Here is a 25,325-nt window from a genome sequence, read left to right on the forward strand (position 1 = left end):
CATAAAAATAGAAACTTGTTGACTTTTTAATATGCACAGACTGCCATACAGCATGCGGAAAAAAAAAGTGTAAGATTGGTGCTCTAATTTTGAGTGTCTGTTGTGTCACAGGAGCAACTGAGCATAATGCAGACAAAGCTGGATGAAGAGGAAAGCAAGAATATAAAACTCCAGCAGCATATTAATAAACTGGAGCATCACTCTGCTCAAATACAGGAGGTGAGAGAACCATGTAATATAGGTCTCATGTAACTATCATACAGTCATACTGCTGTGTTGTCTGGTGAGGTCTTGCAATGTTACTTGCAGTTTGACAAATATACATGACATCCATAGCTCAGGGCTGTGCATGAAGACAAGGACTTAAAACCATGGAATAGTTTGGTTTGGCTTAAAGGTCAACTAATCCAACCCCCCCAGAGTTGGAGTGAGCAGAGAAGGTTCATTTAACATAACACTGCAGTTTTGAGTTTGGTTTTGTTGTTTTAAATCTTGTGAATCCAAGCCTGCTTGAGATTAAATATAAGCAAATAAACACTGTTGTGTGTGGCATAGTTGTGGTTGGGTTTGGCCAACTTCATGATTTCTGGAAAACAACTATAGTAACAAGGAAATTTTAAACTTTGGATTGCCAAAAATACTTCAGTTGGAACTACCTATCAAATATTTGCAAGTCTCCCTTAACTGTTACGGTTTATTTATCATAGAAAAAGAAATAAGGCTTGTATTCTTTCCAGATCAGTCTCACTTCTGATCGCTATAATGTCAGCTCATAAGCTGTGGGTTCCTTTTAAAGGAACTTTTTAGATAAGGTAGTGTCTTCAGTTATATAAATTATGTTTTTCCTTTGAATTTGAGGGATTTCAGAGTCGCCAAATATTGAATTTAAAGAAAAATATGTTTATAATCAGTTGATTAAATGCTTTAACATATCATTACATTATTGTTACAGTGTGTGACTTACCCACTCCTACACTTCCTTCTGTTTTAAAAACTTAACTTTTCTTTTCAAGCTTCTTTCATCTGAAAGGAATGACTGGAGTAAAGAGCGCCACGAGCTCCTTGAACAGATAAAATCACTTGAAAAGCATCTTCAAGAAAGTCAAAATAAGGCTGATAGTAAGTCTTTGTAATACTAAAATTTCATTATAAGTTTTGAGGCATCTTACTATTTTAAATCAACAGTAGCATGTGCTGAGTAACTATTTGGGTTGTTAGACATACTGCTTTGATTTTTTTTTTTTTTTATAAAGAAAGCAATCTTTAATACTTGCAGATCATCTTTGCCTAGTCTTGTACTATATACAATATTCAAAATGGTTCTGTCTTTGCTCTGAATGTGAAGGAGGTGCAAGATACAGTATTTAAATGACAATGTTAAATAAAAATAAAGGATAAAGCCTCTGTTGTCTACAGAAATTACAGTGATACTGTCTGGAATGTTTGATTCACTTTTGCCTCTTTAAAGTCAGTGTTTTGTTGACCTTTTTCATTCAGAAAGTATTTTTGTGTGTGACTTTTGAGATTATTTCCACTGAAAATGTGCAGTTTCCCAGCATGTTCTGTAGCATTGCATGTCCTATATCTAGCACAGTTTTCCAAATAACATGTAAATTATTTTGGGGTTTTTTGACAGTATTAAAAAGTGAAGTCCATGACTTGCGCATTGTCCTGCAGTCTGCAGACAAGGAGCTGTCTGCTGTAAAATTGGAATATAATGCCTTTAGGGAAAAGCAAGAGAAAGAAGTAAGTCAGCTCTCTGGTAGACATATGGATGTACAGTTCCAGCTGGACAGTGTCAGGTATGTTGGCAGTTTGGTGCAATGCTTTGTCATCCCTTCAGGATGCATCCAGTGATTTAGTCCTCTCCTGTATGTGAACTTACACTTTATATGTTTCCTTTAGTGTTGTTTTGTGTTTGTCCTTTGCTTCTTTGTTTGGGGGAGGGTGTTTGTTTGAGTTGTTTAATTGTTTTTTTTTTTTCCTCTGTTCTTTCATGCCTTTTTCAGGAAATATGGTTGGATTATTAAAAAGAAAACAAAATGTGTCTGCCTTAATTTAGCTTTCCTATATCATTTTCTCATTAAATAGGATTTATCTGTAAACTTGTTGCTCTCAAAAAGTTAAATGAACAGTTTGTCAGTCTGGTCACATGAAGCAGGTGACATAATGATGCTGTTCTAAAAATACAAGCAGAAAGAAATCATAAAAAATAATTGAAGTTTAAGTATCAAAGCCACAAAAGCTCATTGCCTTGTCTGCAATAATTTCCAATAGTATCAGATGATAATCAGTATAGTTTTTAATTACTAATGTAATTTAGTTATAATAGGTTTTGGTGTTGTTTTGTTTCATTTGTTTTGTTGTGCTTTGGTATTATGTTTTGGTTTTGATTTTTGTTCCTGGAAAAATCAACTACATTTTGCATTAGAGCAGGTTATGTCTTAGCTAAATTAACCTTTTGAGTGAGACATTGTAAGACCAGGAACCTGGAACTGAAATTAAATGCTGTGGTTGTATTGGTGCATTCCGTGTTAGCAGAAATACTGTTTGGAGAGTATTCTTTCTCGATATTTTAAAATACAGTTGATTGGAATATTTTTATAAGGACACAAACCCTTACTAGATTATTTGGTCTGGGTTTTTTATGAAGGCTAGAACATGAAAAGATTCTTGAAGAAAAGGCAAGCCTGCAGGATGACTACGACAATTTGCAGGAGGTAGCCAAGTTTGAGACGGACCAGCTGAAGCAACAACTTGAGGACAGGAAGCAAGAAGCAGAAGCAATGAAAACTGAGCTTTGTGTAAGACAGTCAAGGATTTTAAAGGACTTGATTATACAGAACCCGGATTGCTTAATTCCAATTATTATATCACTGATAACATTCCACAGTAGTAATAGGTTTCTTGGTGATTTTATTTGGAAGATGTACCCAAATTCTTTTTCAAAACTTAGTGCAAGATTTTTGCAACCACAGGCTATCAGAAATATCCAATAGCATCATGAATAGTAAGTTTTTAGGCTGAAGAAATTGCTCTGGAAATGTTGAGGGAAATGGGTTAATTAGTAAAGGAATAAGAGGCCTCTTTGGAAAAGAATCCTGACGTTGAAATGCTTTTATCTCAGGGCTAGCCAAGACTAGCCTAATTATTCTATCTTTACAAAGCAGTTTCTTAAAAATTTTCATAGTGGATGTGATCTTGTTAAAATGATCTATGGCTTGTGGTGGATCACTGTCCTGCAGTTTAGTTGATGCTGTCCTTGAAAGCCTGTCAGACTGCAGTGACTGCAAAACAGCAGCAAGGTTGCTCAAGGGCTTTTGCAAATAATTTTGCCTGCATTTCTGCAGGGTACACAGTGCCTGCTCAGCAAGTTTGATATAAATTTTCCTTATTAGTGGTTAAGAGAATACTGACAAATTGAATATTATTGGCTTAAATTCCGTATATTTCAGTATTTTGAACAAATATGGAATGTTAAATGCCCCCAAATCAATTTATAATTGAAAATTCTGATTTTTCCGTTTACAGCCTTGGACATTGAAGAACATAATAGCTATATGAAATTATTATTCATATCAGGTGAAAAGTTGCAATTATCTGACATAAAAAGGGTTTACTTCTGAACTTCTTCAGGACAAACTAAAGATCTTCCAGTTTCCAGTTAAGGTTTTGTGGGGTGGTTGGTTTTTTTTCAGTTATCCTAAGGATTTGTTTAAATTTTTATTTTGTTTTAGATTTCTCTAGAAACCTTATATTCTAACTTCTTATAGCAAACATATATTTTGATATTCTAGAACCTTTTGCAGCTTCTGAAAACAGAAAAAGAACATAATGAAAAACTAACATTACAATTACAAGAAGACAAAGAAAACAATTCAAAGTAAGTTTTAATTAGCAGTGGAGTTTATTTTCATCTGAAAATATGATTTTCAGCTATATGTTGTATTCAGATGGGGATCCCATTTGTAGAGGTGTTTTTCTCTAGATGGGCTTTTTATTGAAATCAGAACAGCAATTCATTTAAAGTAATTTCATTTTATAGTTTTTCATGTTCAAGATAAAATTCTGCCACTGATAGCAGTGTAAGGCTAGTAACTAAAGTATTAGTCTTTTGCATAGCACTGAGAATGTGATAACTGAAGAACTCTTAAAAAAATTAAGTGCAAATAGAATAAACTCGTATCATTTAATTCTTGTTAAAGTCCTCTTACATTTCTAGTGAGAAATATAATTAAAACATGTTTTTATTCACCAGGGAACTCTTGAAAGTACTTGAAAAAGCACAGGTGGAGAAACCATTTTCAGAAATGGTGACAAGGTGTGAGCAGCAGGTACAGTGGCAGATTTGAATATGTGAATTCTGTGTTCATGGCTTTTCTTGGGCATTAATAACAATTTTATTGGTGTACTGACTGTTAGGTTGATTACCAGCAAAATAAATGTAGAGTGCCTAGGCTACATACTGTTATGTTAAGCTACTGGTGAATTTTTTAGGTCAGGTTAACAATTTCCTTTTTGGGGTTTTGTTTTTTTTTTCATTACTTGGTGCTTTATAAACCACACCCAAGGTCGTGAAGACTCTCCTTCATAAATATTATTTCCCCCAGGAAACAAAACTGAGGACATTGGAACAGGAGCTGGCTGCTGCTGAAGAGACTATTGCATCTTTGAAGAAGACAAATGATACAGATAAGGTGTGGGCTTATTTCTTTTACTGATACACTGTCTTGTGGGTAACTATGTCTTGTAGTAGAGATGAAAGACCAGAGCCTTCCTGTACTGCTTAGTAATTTTGTGCTTTTAGGCAATCCTGGCTATATAGCCAGGTAAAATAAATCCTACCTTTTCCTAGCATGGAGTTTGCAGAGAGGTAAGAAACTGGTATGCATTCAGAGAGAAGACAAGTTGACTGAAGGTTAAACAAACAAAAAAAACAACTGTCTACTGGACAAAACATTCAATGCCTAAACACTGCATAATTCCCCAGATGATTAATAGAGCCTTCCAGTCAGGGCTGTGTTGTAATGGGCAGATGGAAAAGGTAAGAAAGGTGTTTTAATAATGTGACTGTGTGTCACATTATCTTTATTAATAAAATGAAAGCACTTCTTTTTCTAAAGACTTGCAGTGTGAAAGCTTAAATAGCCTGAGTTTCCCTAGTGCAAGCATATGTGCTGTCTGTAAAACAGGCGTAAGAAATCACACGGTGCATTTACTACCTGGCATAATGCAGTGGTAAGTGTTGTTTTTTCCATCATAAACCCAAAAATCTCACATGCATAAGGTCAGAATCACCTGGTACTGTCAGTGCAGTGGTGTTTCTTCAATGTGCCTTTTTCCATTACAAACAAATGTACCTTTAAATTATAGTAATTCTGTTCTCCTATTAGTAACCTATTACAGTCTAAGACTAAGTCAGCAGGCCAGTCTACTCTTCTAATGAACACTGCAGGTTATTTAGTTCTTAGTTTATGTGCATAGAACAAGAGCCAGGGATTTAGCAACACATTTTCTGTTTATTCTTTACATGTGCCATTTGATAACTTATTTTCACCTGATTGATTGAAGTTTGGGGTTGACAAATTATATACCAAAAAACCTCCAGTAATACATTATGTGGATTTTATATGGATTTTATCAGGATTAATTTTTTTTTTTTTTATGTTGCAGGAAGTTGTAACTGACTTGATGAGACAGATCCAGGAGCTGAGGTCTTCAATTAATCATAAAACTGAGTCCATAGATGGGCTGACAAGAGAGCTCGAGGATATAAATGTATGTTCTGTCATTTTGAAGGACATGGTATCGCTCTTTAGAAATAGGAGGCTGTGACATGTCTTATCACAGGTCTCAAATAGTATAACTTGCTGTGGTGTTTTAGAAGGAAACTTCTTTGTTTTGACATGTTGAAATCTTCTGAACATTTTATGCCTAAGGCTGTCTCAAAAACTGAACCCTCTCCACGTGGTGGGTAAAAAGCTGTCTCTGAAGGGACCTATTCACATCCTGTAAACTCCACTCAGCTGACAGTCACATTTAGATTTTCTCAGAAATTGGCAATTTAAGATCTCAACAATTGGAGCTGAATTGTAAATTCATTTTTGATGGAGTGAATTTTTATGTTGCTGGTATTACTATATTCTACATCTGGAAACAAGTATAAAGAACTAAAACTGTGTATTTGAATAGCTATGAATAAATATGATGCTTCTGCTTTATTAGAGTAGGTCTGGCTTGAAAACTGATAGAGCAACCAACAGAATGCTTTACATAATATGTGTCAACCATGAATTCCAAAGGTTCTACAGAAAATAATAGTCTAATTATGGCTATCTCTTTAATAATGGTTTTAGTGGGAAATATGTATTGTAGTGGCTAATTCACATTAATAATTTTTTGTATCATTCTGACAACTACTTTCTACAAACAGTTTGTATAATTTAGAAAGTTAAATATATTATTCTGGTTTCAGTCACTGAAACTAATTTCTAAAAGTACTTGTCATAATAAGATTTGTGATATACATTTATTTGTCGTCTGTTTGCCAACTTTACGTTTATGTTTTTCTAAAATAGTTTAAATTTAATTGAATGCTTTTTGTAGTACAAGTATAATATTGTTCTGGCTGCAAAAGAAGAAAGCAAGAGAATCATGGAAGATCAGGAAATGAAGATTGAGGAACTGAAGGAAGCCTTGGAAGGAAGAGAAATAGCGGATAACATTGAGGTAAAAAACCTTAATGTTGGTGTATTATGATTATTTGTTCAACCACACCAATTGGATGTGGTTTTGCTTATAATATTCATGTAAAATTTAACCTCATTTTAGTTCAAACCATAGCTAGTTAAGCTGTTCTTAAAAGAATTTTTCATGAGATACCTGACACATTCTGTTAAATTACCATGTTACTTGACATAAATATTTTATAAGCTACTTCATAAAAGCCTATGCTAAGAGCCTGGTTTAATTTTGTTAAGGCCACAAAAGAATCATCAGCTGAATTTAATGGCAGCTTTAGATGATGCAGCTGAGAAATTAGAACAGGTAGAAGAATATATTATGTTCTACAGTGTCTCTTCCTCCACTGCACTATATTCAGCATTATCTTTTCTTTACTCATAATTTTAACTAAAAGCTCCACCTGCTGGAAACAGATCTAGGGCACACATTTGATTCAAATGGTGTTTTGCTTTTTAATACTGTATCATTCTTTAACTCTGCCTTTTCTCTTACTGCTGTCACCATTATTTTGCTGAACATTTCCATCAGTCAAAACACTAGCACCTCCTTACATGTAATTTCTACAAGATCATCTGTGATTAGATTTGCTAGCAATCATATAGCACCAATAAAGTCTTCCAGGGAAGTGTGTGTTTCTTAAAGAACATTAAACATAATAAAAATGTGTTTTAAAATAAACAGACTATGTTAATAATCATATCTAAAAGTGACATTCTGAAACTCAAAGCTGAGTTGTCTGGTAAATTAATCACTTTGGGAATTTTGGCTTTTTTTAACCTAAGTGCCAGTTCCTGTTTCAATGTTATCCTTGGGTATATCTGGCTCCTCATAAAATTACAGTGTTTCTCCTTTACTTTACACTTCAGTTACTAATCTCTTCGTGTTTTCTTAACTGGACAAGAACTAATCACGGGTGGCATTTAAAATACTAAATGAAGTTTCTTCTTATGTTTTAACACATCTTCTTTAGTTATGATGCCCCATCAAACAGGGTGGGAGTGCAGATCCTAGAATAAATCCAAAGGTGTCTGTAGAATATCAGAGCAATAAAAGAGCTGTAATCACTTCAGCATGGATTAAAATCTATACATTCTTTTTTGGTTTCTTATTTAGAGAACTGTATATCTTTCATAATACATATTGTATTTTAAAATAGTGATTAATTCCAAAGATCTTCCACTAGAATTTAATTGTCACTATACTGGGGAAAAGTTCTCAGTTCTGTTCTGCAACCAAGACCAAGGATATGAAAACATGCCAAAGTAAATTTATATGAATGCTTGCTGCAATTCATGATGAAAAAGTAGAAGGAAAAGGGAGATGCTTGTAGCTGTTATTAATCTCAGCACCAATGACAAAACATCGTGAAAAAACTGACTTAGAGCAATAACTTTAACATTTTTTTTTTACTTACCCAATGACTTGAAACAGAGGGACCTTCTGTGTGAAGAGTTGCGTCATACTGCTGATCAGCTGATAAGTCTGACAGAGGCCTCTAAGAAACATGATGCACTGCTCCAGTGTGCACAGGAAGACATAGCAAAGAAAGAAGCTGTAATCCAGGAACTCAGGGAACAGGTAAAACAAAGAAATTTTCACAGTTAGCTCTTTGAGAGGGAGCTGTGGTCAATTGTAGCTTCTGAAAAAGATTTCACTCGTCATTTTAGAGTATCTGGTACATAGTACTCTTGTGAAGAGAAATTCTCTTTCTTGGAAAAGGAAAGTAGTTCAAAAATTTCTGAACAAAGATTAGGTAACTTTTAATGTTTGGGAAAAGTTGTCTAGAGATCACAAAAATATTTACTCTGATAGCAGAGTAAAATTATCAGTACCTACAAGAGCAGAGCAGCCTCAGGTTATCAGCAGTGTAACCCAGGAGATTATTTTTTCCTCTGCTCAACACTTATCCATGAACAGTATCATTATGCAATAGAGATAATTGTTGAGCTCTGTAAAATATGCAGTGGCTTGGAGCTGCTGCAGACTAAATAGCTATGTTAAACGTTTGTTCAGATTTTAGCTCTAGTTGCCACAACTATCATAGTGCTAAGTAAAATATTTGTGTTGGCAAAGACTCTAATGAGTTTTTTGAAAGAGGAGTTCTTTTGTCAAGTTAGCATATCCTCTTGGGGAAACTGATCAAATCTATACCACTAAAATCTTTGTATGAAGTCATATTTTGACCAGTAATGTTTGTTCAATCAAGTTCACAACAGCTTTTTTTTTCCTGTGTTAGCATGTTCTTTGAAAGGCAGATTGTGTTAGCAAGGCAAGAAAATCAAATACTAGCAAGAACAAAATTCAGATGAATGACAAAGTAATTAGATGCATAGAGGCTTCCAAAAACGCTTGTTGCATACAACTATTGAAAGTTTAGCATGATGAACTAAGTATAGAATAGTGAAGTCTTTGTTAATATAGCTTGTGGTAATAAAATAGCTTGTGGTATACTTAAACTTGCTCAAAATAGAGATCTGAGTGCTATTTTGTTTCCTATGTTGTGTTATTATGACCTTCTTTAATTCTTACTGTGTTTCTAATAGTTGGACAAAATGACAGAGGAATTGGAGAACAGGAAGAATGAATATGAACTGAAAATGAAGCAAATAGATTGCTTTGTGGACTCATCTTCCGTAACATTTCCTCAGGTATGGCATTTGAGAGAAACATTTTCACATAGTTTGTAATTATTGATGATTTATTAATCAGGAATTTATTAATTTACATCTCCAGTGAAGTATTAGAACATGTAATCAATACATAGGAAAAACAGTCCTTTACTAATTGTTGGTGTGGTTTGGGTTTTTTGACTTGCCAGTGTCCAAAAACTCCTCCCAACTTTGATGTGAATTTGGCCAAGCTTTTGGAAACTCATGAGCAAGAAATAGCTGATCGAAGGGCCTCAGCAATAAACCTGGAGCACCTTGTGCATGAACTGAATGAAGAACGAAGAGCAAAAAATGATGAAATTCTGAGGCTGAAGGTACTGTGAGTTAATCTCTGCTGGCAATTTGTAAGGTCAAAATAAGACAGACTGCAGAGTTCGGTTTTTCAATGAGCTCTGCTTAGTGGTATGTCCATTAAAGCAGGAAGGCAGTTTTTGGTTTTCGTTTTACCTAGGCTGGGAACAAGTGGTGACAACTTGCATGCGATGTCTGTAAATCTCATTTTCCCAAGGACTGTACTGTTTTCAGTTCATGAATGTCAAATGGTAACATCATTTTTGCTGCCGAAACAGTTCTCAATATTTGCTGCTGAAGCTATTCTCTATAAAGTTTCTAAAGCAACCATAGATGGAAGGGTAATGCAGATATTTGCCAGAGAACCATGCTTGTTTTCTGATAAATAATTTTTGTCTTCTGTTTTACTCAAAAATATGTTCAACTGAAAATAAAAGCACGAAGTGCAATTTGGTCTTCAGATAAAATGTTTCAAATTTCACTTGCTTAGGAACAATTAAATGAGTTGGCGAACATGCGTCTGGAAATGCAGATATTGGTGGAGAACAACAGGAGTTTACAGAGTCTTGTAGAAGCTCAGAGACCAAGCAAGAACAGGTAAAGTAAAATAAAACATGAGAAAACTCTTTTACCTTGAAATAATTAAGAGAGTTCACACATTTTTATTCAAAATGCAGTCTTACATTGTTTGCCTATTTAGAGATTGACTCAAACTTCTCTATGGAGATTATTTACTGGGTTGTAAACTTTATGGCCCTTGAATCACAAGTTCTTAAATGCAACAAAGTTTTATAAAGGAAATGGAAACAGACTGTAAGATCATTATCTGAGTAGCAATTCCTGGGTATTATTTGCATAGTAATTCCTGGGTATTATTTGCATAGTAATTCCTCGGTATTATTTGCATAGTAATTCCTCGGTATTATCTGCATAGTAATTCCTGGGTATTATATATTGCCATGTCACTTGTGTAGTTATGGATCCAGTAGATAAGGAATGTCCAAATGAATGCAATGCAAGTTTCAGTACAGACATAAATGAAATTTTAAAGCCTCCAATATACAATTAACCTTTGGTCTATTCAAACCACAACTCCTATCAACTAAAAGGAGTAGGAAATTCTTAGTGCATATTCAAATTATATCCCAAAGTCCCAAGTCAGGAATCCAACAAGTGAGGAACATAAAAGTAATATTTTTTGTGGAAAAATTTGGTCTAGAAAACCTACCTAAACTGTGAAAAACAAAGCCACTGTGAAAAACAAAGAATCCTCTGTTCGATGGCAATGTAACCATTGTTGTTTGCCTGTGATTTGCATTTCAAATATCTGTTGCAAACTAAGCAGAAAGCCTTAGGAACAGCATCATTGTTCAGTAACCTACATGATCTGTTCACAAGATTTTTAAGTTACTCAAAACAGTGGTTTTATTGTAATTTGATGCAATTATTAAACTCTTAAACCAATTAAGTCTGTCCCATATGGCACACTACAAGGATGAAGTCGGTTTGCGAGTTACTTTAATTGTATGTGTTTTCTTTTTTCCATCCAATGTCATGTCAATTAAAAACTTACAAAATACAAATTAGTGAAGTCCTTTGAATACAAGAATATTTTTACCTTGTTAACTTGGCAAGACCACTGAGCAGTGATCTTGTAGGAAGTCTTTCTGCAGTCCCCATACATATGAACACTGTGAACTAATAAAATATGTACCTCCATCCCAAAGCTGCTCTTGTGGTTTAACCCCAGCCAGCAGCCAAGCCCCACACAGCCACTCACTCACCCCCCCACCAGTGGGGGAGAATCAGGAACACAAAATCCAGAAAACTTGTGGGTTGAGAAATGGGCATGCAGCTGTTCAGCCATCTCCAGGAGAGCAGGGCCCCATCACAGACAAACACCATCACTCCAAACATCCCTTCTTCCTCCTTTCCCACTATTTCATCGTACACTGAGCATGATGCTGTATGGTTGGAATGTCCCTTTAGTCAGTTTGGGTCACCTGTCCTGGCTGTGTCTCCTCCCAACCTCCCACGTTCCCAAACTTCCCAGGCAGTGTGGCAGCATGGAAAGCAGAAAAGGCCTTGGCTCTGTGTAAGCCCTGCGCAGCAACAACAAAAATATCTCTACCTTATCAACCCTGTGTTCAGCACAAATTCAAAACACAGCCTCCTAATGGCTGCTGTGAAGATGATTAATTCTACCCCAGCCAAAACCAGCACAGGTGTCTAACAAATGGTTGCATATTTATTACATTTGTAATTGTTTCCATTAAAACATTAATTTCTCTATATTCTGATGAAAGAAAATGTGTTTAGAAGTTTAAACCCTTCCAGAGTTGTTTCATGATGTTCAGTATTTTGAATATGAACATGTGTGAAGACAACTGCACGCATTTACTGGTTTAATCTGGATAACGTGTTTTTACAACCAGTTTCCTCTGCTTGTGAGAAACCTTTTTTCTCATTCTTGAATTTCCTAGTGATCAGAAACATCCTGATGTTCAGTACCTTAAAGAGAAAGAGGAAGAGATTGCTGAAGAGCGACTTGCCAAGGTATATTATCTTTCTCGTGTCAGTTGCTGTTGACCTGCTGTGAAGTATTAATGTGATTTTTTTTGTTGTTGTTGGTTTGGTTTGATTTGTTTTCATGGCAGCAAAACAAACACAAATTTCTAGTGAATTCTAACAGGCACAGCCTGACACTTTGGATTTCTATCTTGGCCTAACACCAGTGAACTGGGTGTCAGATTGCACAATTAGCAAAAACAGATTCAGATTGCCAAATCTGACTCATCCCCAGAGTTGGAAAGTGAAGATTGTGTCACTTTCTAAGGTCAGGGCTCTGTCAGAGGGAAGTTAATGTCACAGCAGAGGTTTCCATGGATGTTCCAGACAGAAGAGCCCCCTGTTAGAGCTCTGCCATGTGTGAGTGGGCAGAGAGACACTGCTTTGGGTCAGCTGTGCTGGCATGAAATGATACATGACTGCCTACAGCAAAGAGATGAACTTAAAGTGAATATTAGAGATGTGAACTACCAGGTGGTAGGATGATCTGGAATGAGATATGTAGCATCAATTAAGTGACATATTTTTAAACATATGTACGTATGTGTATATATTAAACATTAAGACTGCATCTAATATTTTTGAACTTTTACAGAACAAAGCAGTGGAAGAAATGCTGAAAATCAAAGCGGAGTAAGTCTAACTATTGTTCCTTGAACTGGTAACTAGTATCAAACTAATTAATGCCAGAAAAAATGTATTTAAGCAATAGAAGTCCAAGATCTGAAATGACAAAAGACATAATTTGGAAGTGTTTTCACTTCTGCAAGATACCTTGAGTTCTTACTCTTTCTCATCAGTAGGTGGTAGTAGCACCTATTGCTACACAGCATTATATCAGGACAATATTTAATGGGTAGAACCCTAAAAACTTAAATTGGAAGAGATGTTTTAAATTGCTTAAAGTTATTTATATACTGAATTATAATTGCATTCCTTTCCAAATTAAATTGAAATACTGTTCACTTCTTTATTACTATTATAAATGTTTTATAATCTTTAACATAATGTAATTATTTGGGTTTTATGCCATTTGTTTAATTTTCTGTGGTTCAGCTTGAAAAAAATAAAAAAAAAATTATTAGAGGATTTCTAAATTTTGTTTGCACTATAGGGCAAGTAGTCCTCAAAATTCAAGTGTTTTGTACCTTGGATGGATAATAGCAAAGAAAGAAAACACTGAATTAGTAGATAAAACTTAGTTTGAAAATGTTTGTCCTGCTGTTCTTTTCCTAATCTGTATTGCTTCAGGATTTATTGTGGCTGAACTTCCTAACATGTGAGTTATTTACATTTGATGGAATGTATTTCTATGTAAGTAACGTTTTTTAAGGAGGAAGATAATTCTTACGCACACAGTCATTTCAAAAGTAAACTTATATTAAATATTCCAGAAATCCTAGCCTGGAAATCAGAGATTATTTTGCTATTTGATGCACTGATTTTGCATTCCTGTCTGGTCTCCAAAACACACTTTATAGAAATGCTACAATGTGTCATACAAGCAACTAATGGACAAAGAGGGAAAACAGTCTTTTTTAATAAAAAAAAAAAAAACTGACAAATGCAGCAAATAAATACTGTTCACAGAGCAGGTCTTAAACACCACACTTCAGTAAAACAAAACTGATGACAAAATTTTAATTATGCAGTATTTGAACTGATCTTCAAAAATGCTCAAGTTCATAAAAACAGTAGACAGGCGTAGTTTAATATCCTGTGACCTCATCTGCTGAAAATGTTTTAATTCTATCCAAAGTGGTACTCATTCTGTTACCAGGCCAACCAAACAGGCTCAGACCATCTGAACTGCTTAGAGATGTTTTTGAGCAACAAGGCTATTGGGGGAAAAGCCTCAGACAAACAAGCATTTTAGGGGGAAACCTGAAGAGCAGCTGAGTTTAGCTGGAATTTTTACACTCCTTAGGTGAATTAAATCAAAGTGTTCTTGTAGGTGAAGCTTCTGTTTTCAGTCGTGAGTGGATCTGTCTATCCTGCATTGCAAACAGCACAGTTCCCAAAGAGAAGAGCAGCTCAAAACCACTGCTGAGTTGATAGTATCAAACATAAGAACTCTGAAGAAGAATGAAATTTTTCCTTTCTTTAGCACTAAATTCTAAGGCAAATATCTCCAAATAATGCTTTTAAAGGAGCCTCCCTCCATGTCCAAGACTGACTTAGGAATTCAGTTGTATGACCTTTATGTTGGTTTTTAATGTTTTATGATCCTTTTATATTGGCAGATTGGAAGAGACCAAAAATATCCTCAGAATCCAAGAGAATACCTGTCATGAAATGACTCTGGAGATGGAGCGAACAAGGACTTTGGAGCTCAAAGCATTTAATGAGAAAGAAGAAATTAGATCAAAACTGGAGGAAGCATATGAAGAAAGAGACAGGATTGAAAAGGTTATATATATGTAATTTTTTTTGGTCATCTTCACTGGAGAATCTTGTTTAGCTGCTTTGTTTTGCAGTTTAGTTGTATTTGTGATGTTCTCTGCACTAGTGAAAATCTGGATACAGAAATCACTTAGTAGTACAAATCAAATGGTGCTCTTTTTTTTTGCCCTTTAGAGGGATCTAAAGGGCATAGCATCTAAGGAGACATAAAGCAAATATGTATTTCCTGAATGAACCAACTCTTGCATCATATGTTACAACAAACTTAAATGTTAGTATGTTAATAGCTCTAAGGAGCTATTATTTCTGAAAAGAGAAGGAGAGGCTACTGCTAAGAGGTACACAATGTATTTGTTATTACAGGAAATAGAATTGCTGAGGAAGCAAGTTGACTCGCTTGCTGAGGAAAATGGGAAATTACTTGGTCATCAAAACCTAAACCAGAAGATTCAGTATCTTGTGAAACTGAAGAAAGATAATGCTAAACTTACAGAGGTAAGTTGCAGAGTAGATTACAGATGAAGCAATGGCCTGACATAGGAAAGAGCTAAGCTTTGAGAATGAAAACTAAAATTCCTGTTCTTCTGTTGGAGAGGAGCCAAGATACCTTGATTTGATGCAGCTGAGTACATCATGGCTGGTGTCTCATCACAGGCCCCAGACAAGGATCTCCATTTTATTTCCTCAAGTATATAGTGAATAAAACACTTGAATAACTCTAGATATTGCTTGTGTTTAAAAAAAAAAAAAAATTTGAGGATCATTTTCATAATATACCCATGGTTTTTTTTCTCTGTTTTACAGGAGACTGAAAAACTACGAGTTGAAAATGCTTTTCTGAAAGAATCAAAAAAATGTGACAACTGTAGGCATTATGATCGGCTGTAATGACCCAAGTAAAACTACAGAGCCATATTTTTAAAGTGTACAGAATAAGCAAAAGTCAGTTGTTAAATTTGACTTTCGCTGTGGTTCTGGAATAATCAAATTCTTTTAGTTTGTAGATTTTTATTTTTGCTGGTAATAACTCTAAGTGAAGACTGTTATTCCAGCTCTTTGGGCAGCTTTCAATAACATTTTAACATCTTTTTGTAATTTTTTTCAATTTAAAAAACTGATTTTTTATAGGTGCTGGGTAGATACTTCCTTGAAACTTCTGTATCTTGCCAAGGAAAAGCTTTCTCACTGGGAACACACCTGGATTTTTGTCTCCTTTTGTGCTTTTATTCAGGTTCCTACCTCTTCTGAAATGCCACATTTTCCATCAGAGCCAAAATTCAAAAAGCACAATTTCTTTGTGTTTATTTCTTCAGTAAAACATAGGATGATATCCCTGGGTTGCTTAAGAATAATTTTCATATTGAACTTTGTTCAATAAAGCGTAAATGTGAATTTAGTGACAGGATTGTAAATAGTACTATAAATACTTTTTTGTTTCTGTTCTTTCTTTGTTTGCAAATAAAATGCTTTTCAAACCTTTTTTCTGTTAGTATAGACTTAGAGTTCTATATTAGCACTGTAGGAAATTCTATGTATTTTGCAACCATTTTCTTATCAAGGAAGTGAAAAATGTTAGGAAAGAAGATGTGAAAATATGCAGAACATTTTAGGAGTACAGCGTTAAGTTCATTTAATCACACTTAAATATTTCTTGCAAATAACTGAAATTTTTTTTACTGGAAAAAAAATGTTGATTTCTACAGCAACATCAAACTAGGAGGTTTTTTTACTGCCACTAATCCTATCCTTGTATTTTCTGGTTAATTCATACAACACTGGTTTTGACCACAAGCACTAGGGCAAAAGCGAATAAAAAGGACAGATGTGTCTGGTAAAGGGCAGCATATACCTAATGACTTTCTACATTACTTGGCTGAGGGCAAGAATAATTTCCAGAACCTTATCGATGAACCTTAAGTTGCAGATTTGTTCCCACTTGGCCTGTGAAGTACAAAAACGAAAACCTGACCTTAAAGGAAAGAGGCGTAGAGGTATGAGTCGAGGTCAGAACGAGCCCGGACGGCGGAGCACACGGGGCCAAGAGGGACTCATCAAGGGCGCTTCCATTTGTGACTGCCATGTTCTAGGTTTACAACTGTTCTTTTCCTGTCTGTTCCTGCACTGTTGTCATGTCGGCAGAGGCTTCTGCCCTTTTTCTGTGTTGTATGTGTCCACAGCAGGCGTTGCCCTGCTCCGTGCTCCCCTGTTTTCAATAAAGCCTTTGTCCCTAAGCCGCGGCTGCCCGTGTGCCGTTCCCTGGCTGGGCGGCGGGTCCCGCCCGTGCGCGGGGCGGCGCTGGCGCTGCGCGGGGCTCTGAGGGGCCGTGAGGGCCGGGGCCATGCGGGCCGGGGCGGCGGCGGCGGCCGCGGGGGGCCTGGGGGCGGCGGCCGCGGCCCTGGCGAAGCTGGCGCTGGGCCCGGGCGGGGAGGCGGCCGGCGGCTCGGTAAGGAAGGAGGCGGGCGGTGCTGGGCGCTCCGCGTTGCCGTGCGGCCGTCCCGCGGGCCGCCCTCGGCACCAGGGCTTGCGCTGCTCATCGCGGCGTGGAGGGGAAGGAGCGCGCTGGTTTTCCTGCGGCGCTCCCGGAGGCCGCCCTGGATTTGCAGGGAGAGGGGGGCGGTGTGGGAGAGCGGAGCCGTGACTCACCCTGGGGGAGCCCAGCCTTACAAGGGCTGAGTAATGCGCGGTGCCGACGTGAACGGCGGGGGGAGCGCGGCGAGGCGGGCGGGTGTGCGGGGAGCGAGCGTGGCTCGGGAATGCCCCGAACCAAGCCCAACTCTGGGAGCCCTTCTGCAGTCCCTCTGCGTCAGTGTTAATTTAAAGCAGGATGTTAGTATGACTGAGCATCGGATGCTTATTCTCAGCCCACTGTTTTGCTGATAGCAGCGATATTCTGTTCTATTCATCTCTGTTCGGCCCTGACCAGACCAGAGAGAGGTGGAGCCCTCCATTCCCACTGTGCTTCTCTTCGCGTGTTCGTTGGTAATGATCTTTATCTCGGTCGTGTTTCACAAACATCCATGCCTGAGGTTACATGGGGCTGCTGGCCCTTCACCTCAGAGATAGTGTCCTTACCTCCAGGAGTGACCTCTGGCACAGTCACGGCAGAGGTGGACATGGGCACCAGGTTGTGTGTGAGTGGGGAGAGGAGGAAGGCAGCATACATGTATTCTAAAAGGCCTTTGGAGAGATTCTTTTAGGAATAGGTTGTTACTCACGTGGCAAATGTACATTTGGATTTGAAATCCAAAAGGGAACCCACAAGGGAAACTAGATCTGAAACAAATCCAGCCTTGCACCAGGAAAAAAAAATAAGTGACCTGTGTGATTATTAGAGAAGGTTAAAAAGGCAAAAGCTCAGTACCTGCCAATCCTGTTGATCCTTTCTGGTATCTCAGAAAGGGTGGTAGAAAGGAGAATAAAAAAAAAAAAATTTGAATCCTGATACTCTGATACCCCCCCACTCCAAAAATACCCAAACTATGCTCTATACTGATAAAATGGCAGAGCATGGAATCACTGAAAATGCTGACAGCATCTTTTCTGAGTATTTTGCTTTGTTGAAATTTATTTAAATAGTATTTCCCATTTGTTTAAGGGGACCTTTTTTTTTTTTTTTTTTTTTGAAGTGCTGTGACAAATTGTCATGTCATTGGATGTGGAGTGTTACCGGAAGGTCAAGGATGATGATCCTTCCCCTCTACTTAGCCCTGATGAGGCCACACCTGGAGTTTTGGGTCCAGTTCTGAGCTCTCCACTGCAGAAAAGAGATGGAACTACTGGAGAGTCCAGCAAAGAGTCATAAAGATGATGAAGGGACCAGAGCATCTCTTTCCTGAGGAGAGACTGAAAGAGCTGGGACTGTTCATCCTGGAGAAGATAAGATTCAGGGGGATCTTTTCAACATGTACAAATAATTGCAGGGAAGGCTCACAAAAGGATGAAGCCAGGCTCATTCCAGTGGTGCTCAGTAACAGGACCAGAGGCAATAAGCACATGCTGAAATGCAGGTGGTTCCCTCTGGACATCCAGAAGCACCTTTTCACTGTGAGGGTGACCAGGCACTTGCCCAGGTTGCCTTGGGATTTAGTAGAGTCTCCATCCTTGGAGACACTCAAATACTGTCCGGACATGGACCTGGGCAATCTGCTGGAGGGATGAGGTTGGCCCAGATGAGCTCCAGAGGTCCCTTTCAACCTCAGCCATTCTGTGATTCTGTGACTGGTTTTTTTCTGAGCAGATTGGTTTCTTTCAGTTTTCAAATCCATTCTAGGTGACAGTTATTAATCAAATTGATCAGCTTAGCTGTAAAAGTAGCCAAGTTTTGTGTAAAGGCCATAATGTTTCTAGTAGCTTAGATTACACAGGGTTGTAGATGCCTAAGTGTTTCAGAGGGCTCCCTTTGAATCCTGCACACATGTGGCAAAGGCATTTCTGCAAAGCACCTGTGAGGGGACAGAAATTCAAGGGGTTTTGTGTTGGAGGAAGAGCTACAGAAATCCCACAATATGTGTAATAGCAGCCATCACTTGTGCAGCATGGCACATGGCAGCAAAAAGCGTATTGAAGTTCCTAAGAGCTGATGATGCAGGATATTCCATGGCACCACAGGGGTGGATTTCCTGGCCAGAAGGATGTGTTATAGTGGCCCAGCCTGAGAGCAACCTGACTAGGAAGGGTCATTGCACTTGAACAAAAGTTCTTTGCTTTCTCCGCTCCTCTGCCAGTCGTCATCTAAAATTACTTCTGCCACTTCAGGAGTGATTCTGGATTATCTGAAATGTACACTGAAATTAATCTTTGCTTAGAAAAGCAATCAGAACAGTAATCCTTGACTCATTGGGGTGGCTCAGCTGAGCCCTTAGCAGGGGAGGAATTTATCTCCCTCCTTCCTTGTGGGGAACATGTGGGGATGTTCCTGTCTCTCTGTCTGCGTACCATTACAATGACCACTCTGCTGCCCTGGACACAGAGGAACTTGACCTTTCTCTGACAGACCTTCCTTCTGGGCATGTGCCACCTGCAGCTGATTTCCCTGGCTCTGTGTTAGGGGATCAGAAGAAGCCATGGGTTCCGGGTCGGTTTTGAAGGTGACATGGTTGCTGTGATGGTGGGAGGAGCCAGCTTTACTTCACCACTGGCAGTCTCAGACTAGCTCAAGTCTGGCAAGATCTGGAGGTCTCTAGTCCAATCTCTGCTTATACATGACCTTCTCCAGTTAAATTTTAAGTACTTCAAAGGTCGGAGAGCTCATGACCTCTGTTCCGGTGCTTGATCACCTTTGCTTTTCCTCATAACAGATTTCATTTGTTCCAAACTTTACTTGTTGCCTCTTGTCATATCCAAATGGACCATGGAGCCTGGGCTCCATCCATCTACACCCTCGGGTCAATGGTTGAAGGCAGTAACAAGATTTCTTAAGGCTTTTTTTTTTTTTTTTTTTTTTTTTTTTTACCTCAGCAGCCTGGTCTCCTGCTCCAGAAATACACTCAAGTTTGGTGAAACAGAATTGTTTTCCCCTCTCATCCCTACTCCGAAGTCTGCTTACTCACTAGAAGTGTCTGGTTGTACTTAACTTCCCGAGTAAAACTGCCAGCTCATACAGGCAGAGGGTGAAACTGGGAGACAAACTCCATCCTGTGGTGAGCCCTAACACCACAGTTTTCTTCCTCAGGGGAGTGGTAGTGGCTGGACATGGTTGTCCCTCTTAAGGGTTTGCCAGGGTGTTAGTGGGAAGACAAAGTGATTCAAAGTGATCTTTACTGTTGCCCTGATCAATTGCAAAAGTTGGAGACCTTTGCCACAAGTGGGGCAAAAAAAGTGGGGCCACGCACCTGCACCATCCCTCACTGGAGTGGGGTTGGCCTTGGAGAGCTTGTGCCAGCCATCAAGCATGGGTTTGCTTTGCATTGTTTTCCTTTTAACTTTGTACTTGCCATATCACTTGCTTCAGAAAACTGTGAGCTGTCCCACTGCTTGCAATTAGTAATTTCTTCTTCTGAGTGGAAGCAGGACAGAGTTGGTGGACCCCATTGATTTGGGCAGCTGGCGGGAGGACACTGCAGCTGCTCCCACAGGGCAGGCGCCTCCTCTGAGCTGTACTTGGTGGTGGCTTCAAACCTGCATTTCTGTCTGCCTCAAGATGGATCCCACCAAGGACTGGAAGGTGACAGGCTATGAAGCTGCAATTGTTATGGGCTTAGACAAAGCTTTGCTTTCACTTGTCACTGTTTGTGAGAGTTGTGATCTGTCTGCCTGTGATCTCCCTTGGTGTCTTCACGTCAGCTGCATGGTACCCTGTGCTGGGGAGATGGCCTCAGCTGCTTAAAGTAGGGAGGGGTGGGGCGCACTGTGAATGGTGCTGGCTTTTTAGGTGCAACTGCGCCTTTTTTTCAGACTGAGGCAGTTATACATGTGGTCAGGTTGTCTAGGGAAAGAGATCTTTCATGAGGCCCTTGAATTAAGAATTGGTTGTAAAAGCTACTAAGTGCTAGAGCAGAGACCCCTCAGTAAACCTCACTACTTTCCAGTGAGTGTGCAAAACAAGACATGAAGCCACTCAGCTCTTCTTTTCCTCCCAGAGATCCTGCTCCACCGTCACTGAAGCAGTAGGGCAGGCCAGGTCCTGGGAGCTCTTAAAGAGCTCTTTGGGACCACCCAGGTCTTGGTTCACATTCACAAAAGTTGAGTTCTGGAGTACACACAATGCCAGCAGGTACATCTCTGGTGTTTGTCTGACTGAATTTGACCCTTTTCCATACATCATGTGATAAGCGAAGGGCATTTTTGGGCATTTTGTGTGGCACCACATGAGCTGGAGAGCTTTCTGCAGATTGGTATCTGGCATGGTAGCTGCTGCACATTATCCCAGCAATTCTCAGCTTGTAGTGTGAGGCTGGACTTGCAGCAGGACATGGCAGGCTCACAGTCTGTCCAGAGCTGTTTCCAAATTTCCATTTCCTTCTGTGATTTAATATATTCATCTTCATGTAATACCAGCTGTAATTCAGTTTTAAAAGCCCGTAGCATTAGCTATGGCTCCAAAGTGCCCATGAATTATTGAGATTGAATAAATGGAGGGTGAAAATACAGAGTTTTCCGTTTTGTCCTTCAGCTGCCAGTGTTGCTTCGCCTCAGCTGTGTTGGCCTGGTGTTTGTGTGCAATGCAGTGATGTGGACAGTCTTCACAAAGGCCTTACGACTCTCCTCCTCCTCAGCTGCTGCCTCCGTGACAACGACAGCCTCCAACTTCATCTCTTCGGTGAGTAGACCCCTTCCCCAGATGCTGAAGCTGGAGGAGCACAGCAAGGTGGGAATGCCCACGCTGGTTGTAGCTTATCTCCCAGTGCAACCAGCATTGCTGGCCACAAAGGGAGAGTTACAGGCAGATGTGAAGTGATTGTGTCAGCCCTCAGCTGCTCTGATAGTTGTTCACGGCACAGGTGGTGGAACTTTCCTGGGTGATGCAGGAGGAAAGGTGCTACTGCCCAGCACGATGCCTTGCAGCAGCAACACAGGCTACTGAACTTTTGTAATTGCCAGTGGAAGCTGGAGCTGAGAGCTTTGCTTCATTTTCTTTTTCTTTTGCAGTACCTCGCTTGTGACAAGCCAGAGTCACCCTAGCTGGGTATGAAGATGCATCAGCTCTAGTGACAGCAAGAGTCTTTGACCCATGGGTTTTTTCCACTTGCTTTTCACTCTTGGCAGCAGTCCACCTTGTTTCTGTGCTCTAGCTGGCAGACAGCTCATGGTGGTCTCCAATAATCAACAGTAATAATAAATTCCCAGTCAGTGGGAGATTTGGCACCTGAGAAGTGCTGGGAGAGCAGCAAAGCACATTATGCATCTGCCAAATCCTGCTTTGGGACCACAATATGGCTGTGCTTCCAGGCTGATGGTGGAATTGGTCATCTCCAGCATCAGCTTCAGCAGCCATTCCATTGGTCATCCCAGTAGGAGTTTCTTCAACTGGGTTTTTTCCAGGGCTGTCTCTACCAGAAGTCCTCACAGCTCTGGCAGCACGAGAAGCCTTGGGGCAGCTTGGCCCAGCAAAGCTTTGTGTCTCTCTTTTCCTTCAGGCTCTCCTGGGAAAATTGCTCTTCGGAGAGACGTGGACACCTCTGTGGTGGGTCGGCCTCACCGTGACAGTCTGCGGGCTCATGCTGCTGCACACGGCTGCACCCCAGCTGGTGCAGGTCCCAGCGGAGAAGAAGGAATGACAGCTGCTGGAGGGGTCCCAGTGCCATGCCACCCCTCTCCAGCCTGGCTCAGGACAGCATCCCCAATCCCCACTGGCCTCTGAAGACATCAGCCACTGAGCTGCTGACCCCTGCCCACTGCTCATCTGCTGACTTGCAAAATCACGTTGGTCACATCTTTCCTGGTGGTGGTGTGGTGGCAGTGACAGCATCAGAGGGAGCTGGTCAACTCTGAGTCAGTACTGTGAAAATCAGGGCCAGAGGCCATCAGCCACTCCTCCTTTTCACACCCTGTGGCTGTGGAGCTTTCCCAGTTTGGGGAATGCTGAAAGTAAACATGGTGGCTGTGGAAGGTGCTTATGCATCAGATTTTTTCCATGGAAGGACCTATCCCAAAATAGAAAAGCAATAACAATTAGATGCTGATGCAGAATTTCTGCTCTGCTATTCCTGACCTTCTGTCTCTTGAAATGGTTCCCTTCCTGCTGCTACCTGTAAGGTTGTGGAGACTTTCATTAATTCCTTCAACTTCCTCTATCAGTTACATACACCTTTTAACTTGCCATTTGTATCTGACATTTATAATTTTCACTTACCCATTCCTGTCATGTTGCCCACAGTGAGGTTGCTGCTCTTTCCTTTAAACCCTTACTTAGAATAAGGTTCTGATCACCATTCCTGCTTTGTGTGGGTCAAACTCATTTTGGGACAGTTCAGCAGGCAACCTGCTTTCACTTGGAATGTCCATGTTCAACACATCCCCTGTCCCCACTCAAGCTGACAATTGCTTTAATATTTGGTAAAAGGGAGTTTCTCAAGCCATGTTTTTTCTACACCTCTGGATGATGCTTGTTCCAATTCTCTGTATTTTCACCTGACTTATTCCCATTCATGTGATGTGATCAAACAGATCACTGGTATCCAGACATCTGTTCAATTTTGCATCAGTGATTACTCCATCATGTTCATGTGTCATGTTCAGGTGTCAGTTTGATTAATGTGTCACGAATCACCATTTATAAGGTATCACCTTCATTCCCCTGCCCCCCTCCATTTTTTTATTCCTTGCAAATTCTTTGGTTGAAATCCTAAGTAAGAAATAGTAATGATGCCTGTAAATGTATGCATCATGCTGGTGATACCACTTGTTTGCTCTGGGCTTGCCAGGTTGTGTATGTCATCTTGTAACGACAAAAGGTGAGTCACGGTTGTGGCATGTGCAGAAAACCTAAGGACACATTTCTGTGAGTGTCTGTATCAGAACCTGTCAGGTCTGTCATGACTGGTAGATCTGCGCTGTCTCAAGAGTAAAATAGACTTGTGGATTGAGATGCCACTGGAGTTGGGTTTGTGCCTTTTTCTTCCTTGACTCAGAAGAGTCACTGTCTCACAGAAGAGGCCAAGAGCCTTTTGCTCCATTCCCTGCCATTCTAGCTCCCCACATCTGGCAGCTGTGTCCCAAGAGGGGCAAAGCCTTTTCCTCTCCCCTCAGTGTGCTCTCAGGTCTTCCCATCAAAGGGGGGAGCTGCATATGTGGTCGGGGAGAGGACAGAGTGCTCTGGGTGGCAGCAGTGGGAGGCTGGAACACATCCAGTTGCCTGGGAAGCTGAGACCTGACACAGGGACCCAGCACCTCTCATAGGTCTGCAGACCTGACAGCCAGGAACCATGCATAGGTCCCTTTAGATCTTCATACATGATGGAAAATTAATGAAGCCGGATTTATTTGCCCTTGTAATTAACCCTCAGTCAGCTGTAAGCCATGGCTGCCTTTGTGCAAATAGCAGTAGAAGGACTGGGCTCTCTGGTGAATTTGGCTGTTGTCCCATTTCCTAATAAACCATTTGGAAAACTTTTTAACCTGGACTATCTCAAAACTGACATTTCTTTATTACGGTCATTATTGGAGGTCAAGGTTTAGGAGGTATTTGTTCGGAAGTGGAAGGTATGCAGAAGGTGTGAGCAGCACTTTGCTTGGTGATGCCTGCTTTAGGGCAGATGAATATAATTCAGGGCTGTAAATTCTCTCATAAATACTTGAAGGTGGGAACAGAAGTAAGTTTTCCTCAGTTCCCATGGGAAGAAAAGATTGCCAAGCAAGGTTCATTTTATGGCAGAATCCCACCTGTAGTGTGTACACAGAGTTTGGCCATGTCTGCCAGTGAGGCCAGGGCTACAAGAAAAACTGGAATCGCTGTGTGGCAAAGCAGTGGTACTTCTCATAAAACATCCATGTGGAATCATCCAAAATGTGGCTGAAGATAATAAAAAACATGGGAGTGGATTTCCAAAATAAAACTGTCCAAAGCTCAATAGCTGATTTTTTTTTTTATTTACAGATATTTTAGACCACACACACCAAAAAAAAAAAAAAAAAAACCCAAAAAACAAACCACCACCACAATGTGAGACTAATGAACTGTGTTTGACAAGTCAGTGGTTTAGATGTGGTGGA

The 25,325-nt window shown here is 39.7% G+C and overlaps 2 protein-coding genes across 2 annotated transcripts in view; both read left to right on the top strand.

Annotated features, from left to right (window-relative positions):
* Window positions 1–16,154, top strand: part of KIF15 (kinesin family member 15) — a 34,640-nt gene extending 18,486 nt beyond the window's left edge. Inside the window, exons 17-34 of the mRNA XM_066327850.1 lie at window positions 112–219; window positions 1,014–1,119; window positions 1,637–1,802; window positions 2,654–2,804; window positions 3,798–3,883; window positions 4,259–4,334; window positions 4,611–4,697; window positions 5,674–5,778; window positions 6,607–6,729; window positions 8,176–8,322; window positions 9,288–9,392; window positions 9,563–9,727; window positions 10,195–10,301; window positions 12,188–12,260; window positions 12,868–12,905; window positions 14,516–14,681; window positions 15,039–15,170; window positions 15,480–16,154. Coding sequence (XP_066183947.1) covers window positions 112–219; window positions 1,014–1,119; window positions 1,637–1,802; window positions 2,654–2,804; window positions 3,798–3,883; window positions 4,259–4,334; window positions 4,611–4,697; window positions 5,674–5,778; window positions 6,607–6,729; window positions 8,176–8,322; window positions 9,288–9,392; window positions 9,563–9,727; window positions 10,195–10,301; window positions 12,188–12,260; window positions 12,868–12,905; window positions 14,516–14,681; window positions 15,039–15,170; window positions 15,480–15,563 — 2,025 coding nt within the window. The 3' untranslated portion in view covers window positions 15,564–16,154. The remainder of the gene's footprint in view (window positions 1–111; window positions 220–1,013; window positions 1,120–1,636; window positions 1,803–2,653; window positions 2,805–3,797; window positions 3,884–4,258; window positions 4,335–4,610; window positions 4,698–5,673; window positions 5,779–6,606; window positions 6,730–8,175; window positions 8,323–9,287; window positions 9,393–9,562; window positions 9,728–10,194; window positions 10,302–12,187; window positions 12,261–12,867; window positions 12,906–14,515; window positions 14,682–15,038; window positions 15,171–15,479) is intronic.
* An 850-nt stretch (window positions 16,155–17,004) lies between these two features.
* On the top strand, window positions 17,005–24,211 carry TMEM42 (transmembrane protein 42). The gene is made up of 3 exons (XM_066321420.1): window positions 17,005–17,118; window positions 21,787–21,933; window positions 22,751–24,211. Exons 1-3 carry the CDS (start codon window positions 17,014–17,016, stop codon window positions 22,889–22,891), a joined length of 393 nt encoding a protein of 130 aa, XP_066177517.1. The 5' UTR covers window positions 17,005–17,013; the 3' UTR covers window positions 22,892–24,211.
* Window positions 24,212–25,325: the final 1,114 nt, after the last annotated feature.

The sequence above is a fragment of the Sylvia atricapilla genome, chromosome 1 (genome assembly GCF_009819655.1).
Source record: "Sylvia atricapilla isolate bSylAtr1 chromosome 1, bSylAtr1.pri, whole genome shotgun sequence".
Taxonomy (NCBI): Eukaryota; Metazoa; Chordata; class Aves; order Passeriformes; family Sylviidae; genus Sylvia; species Sylvia atricapilla.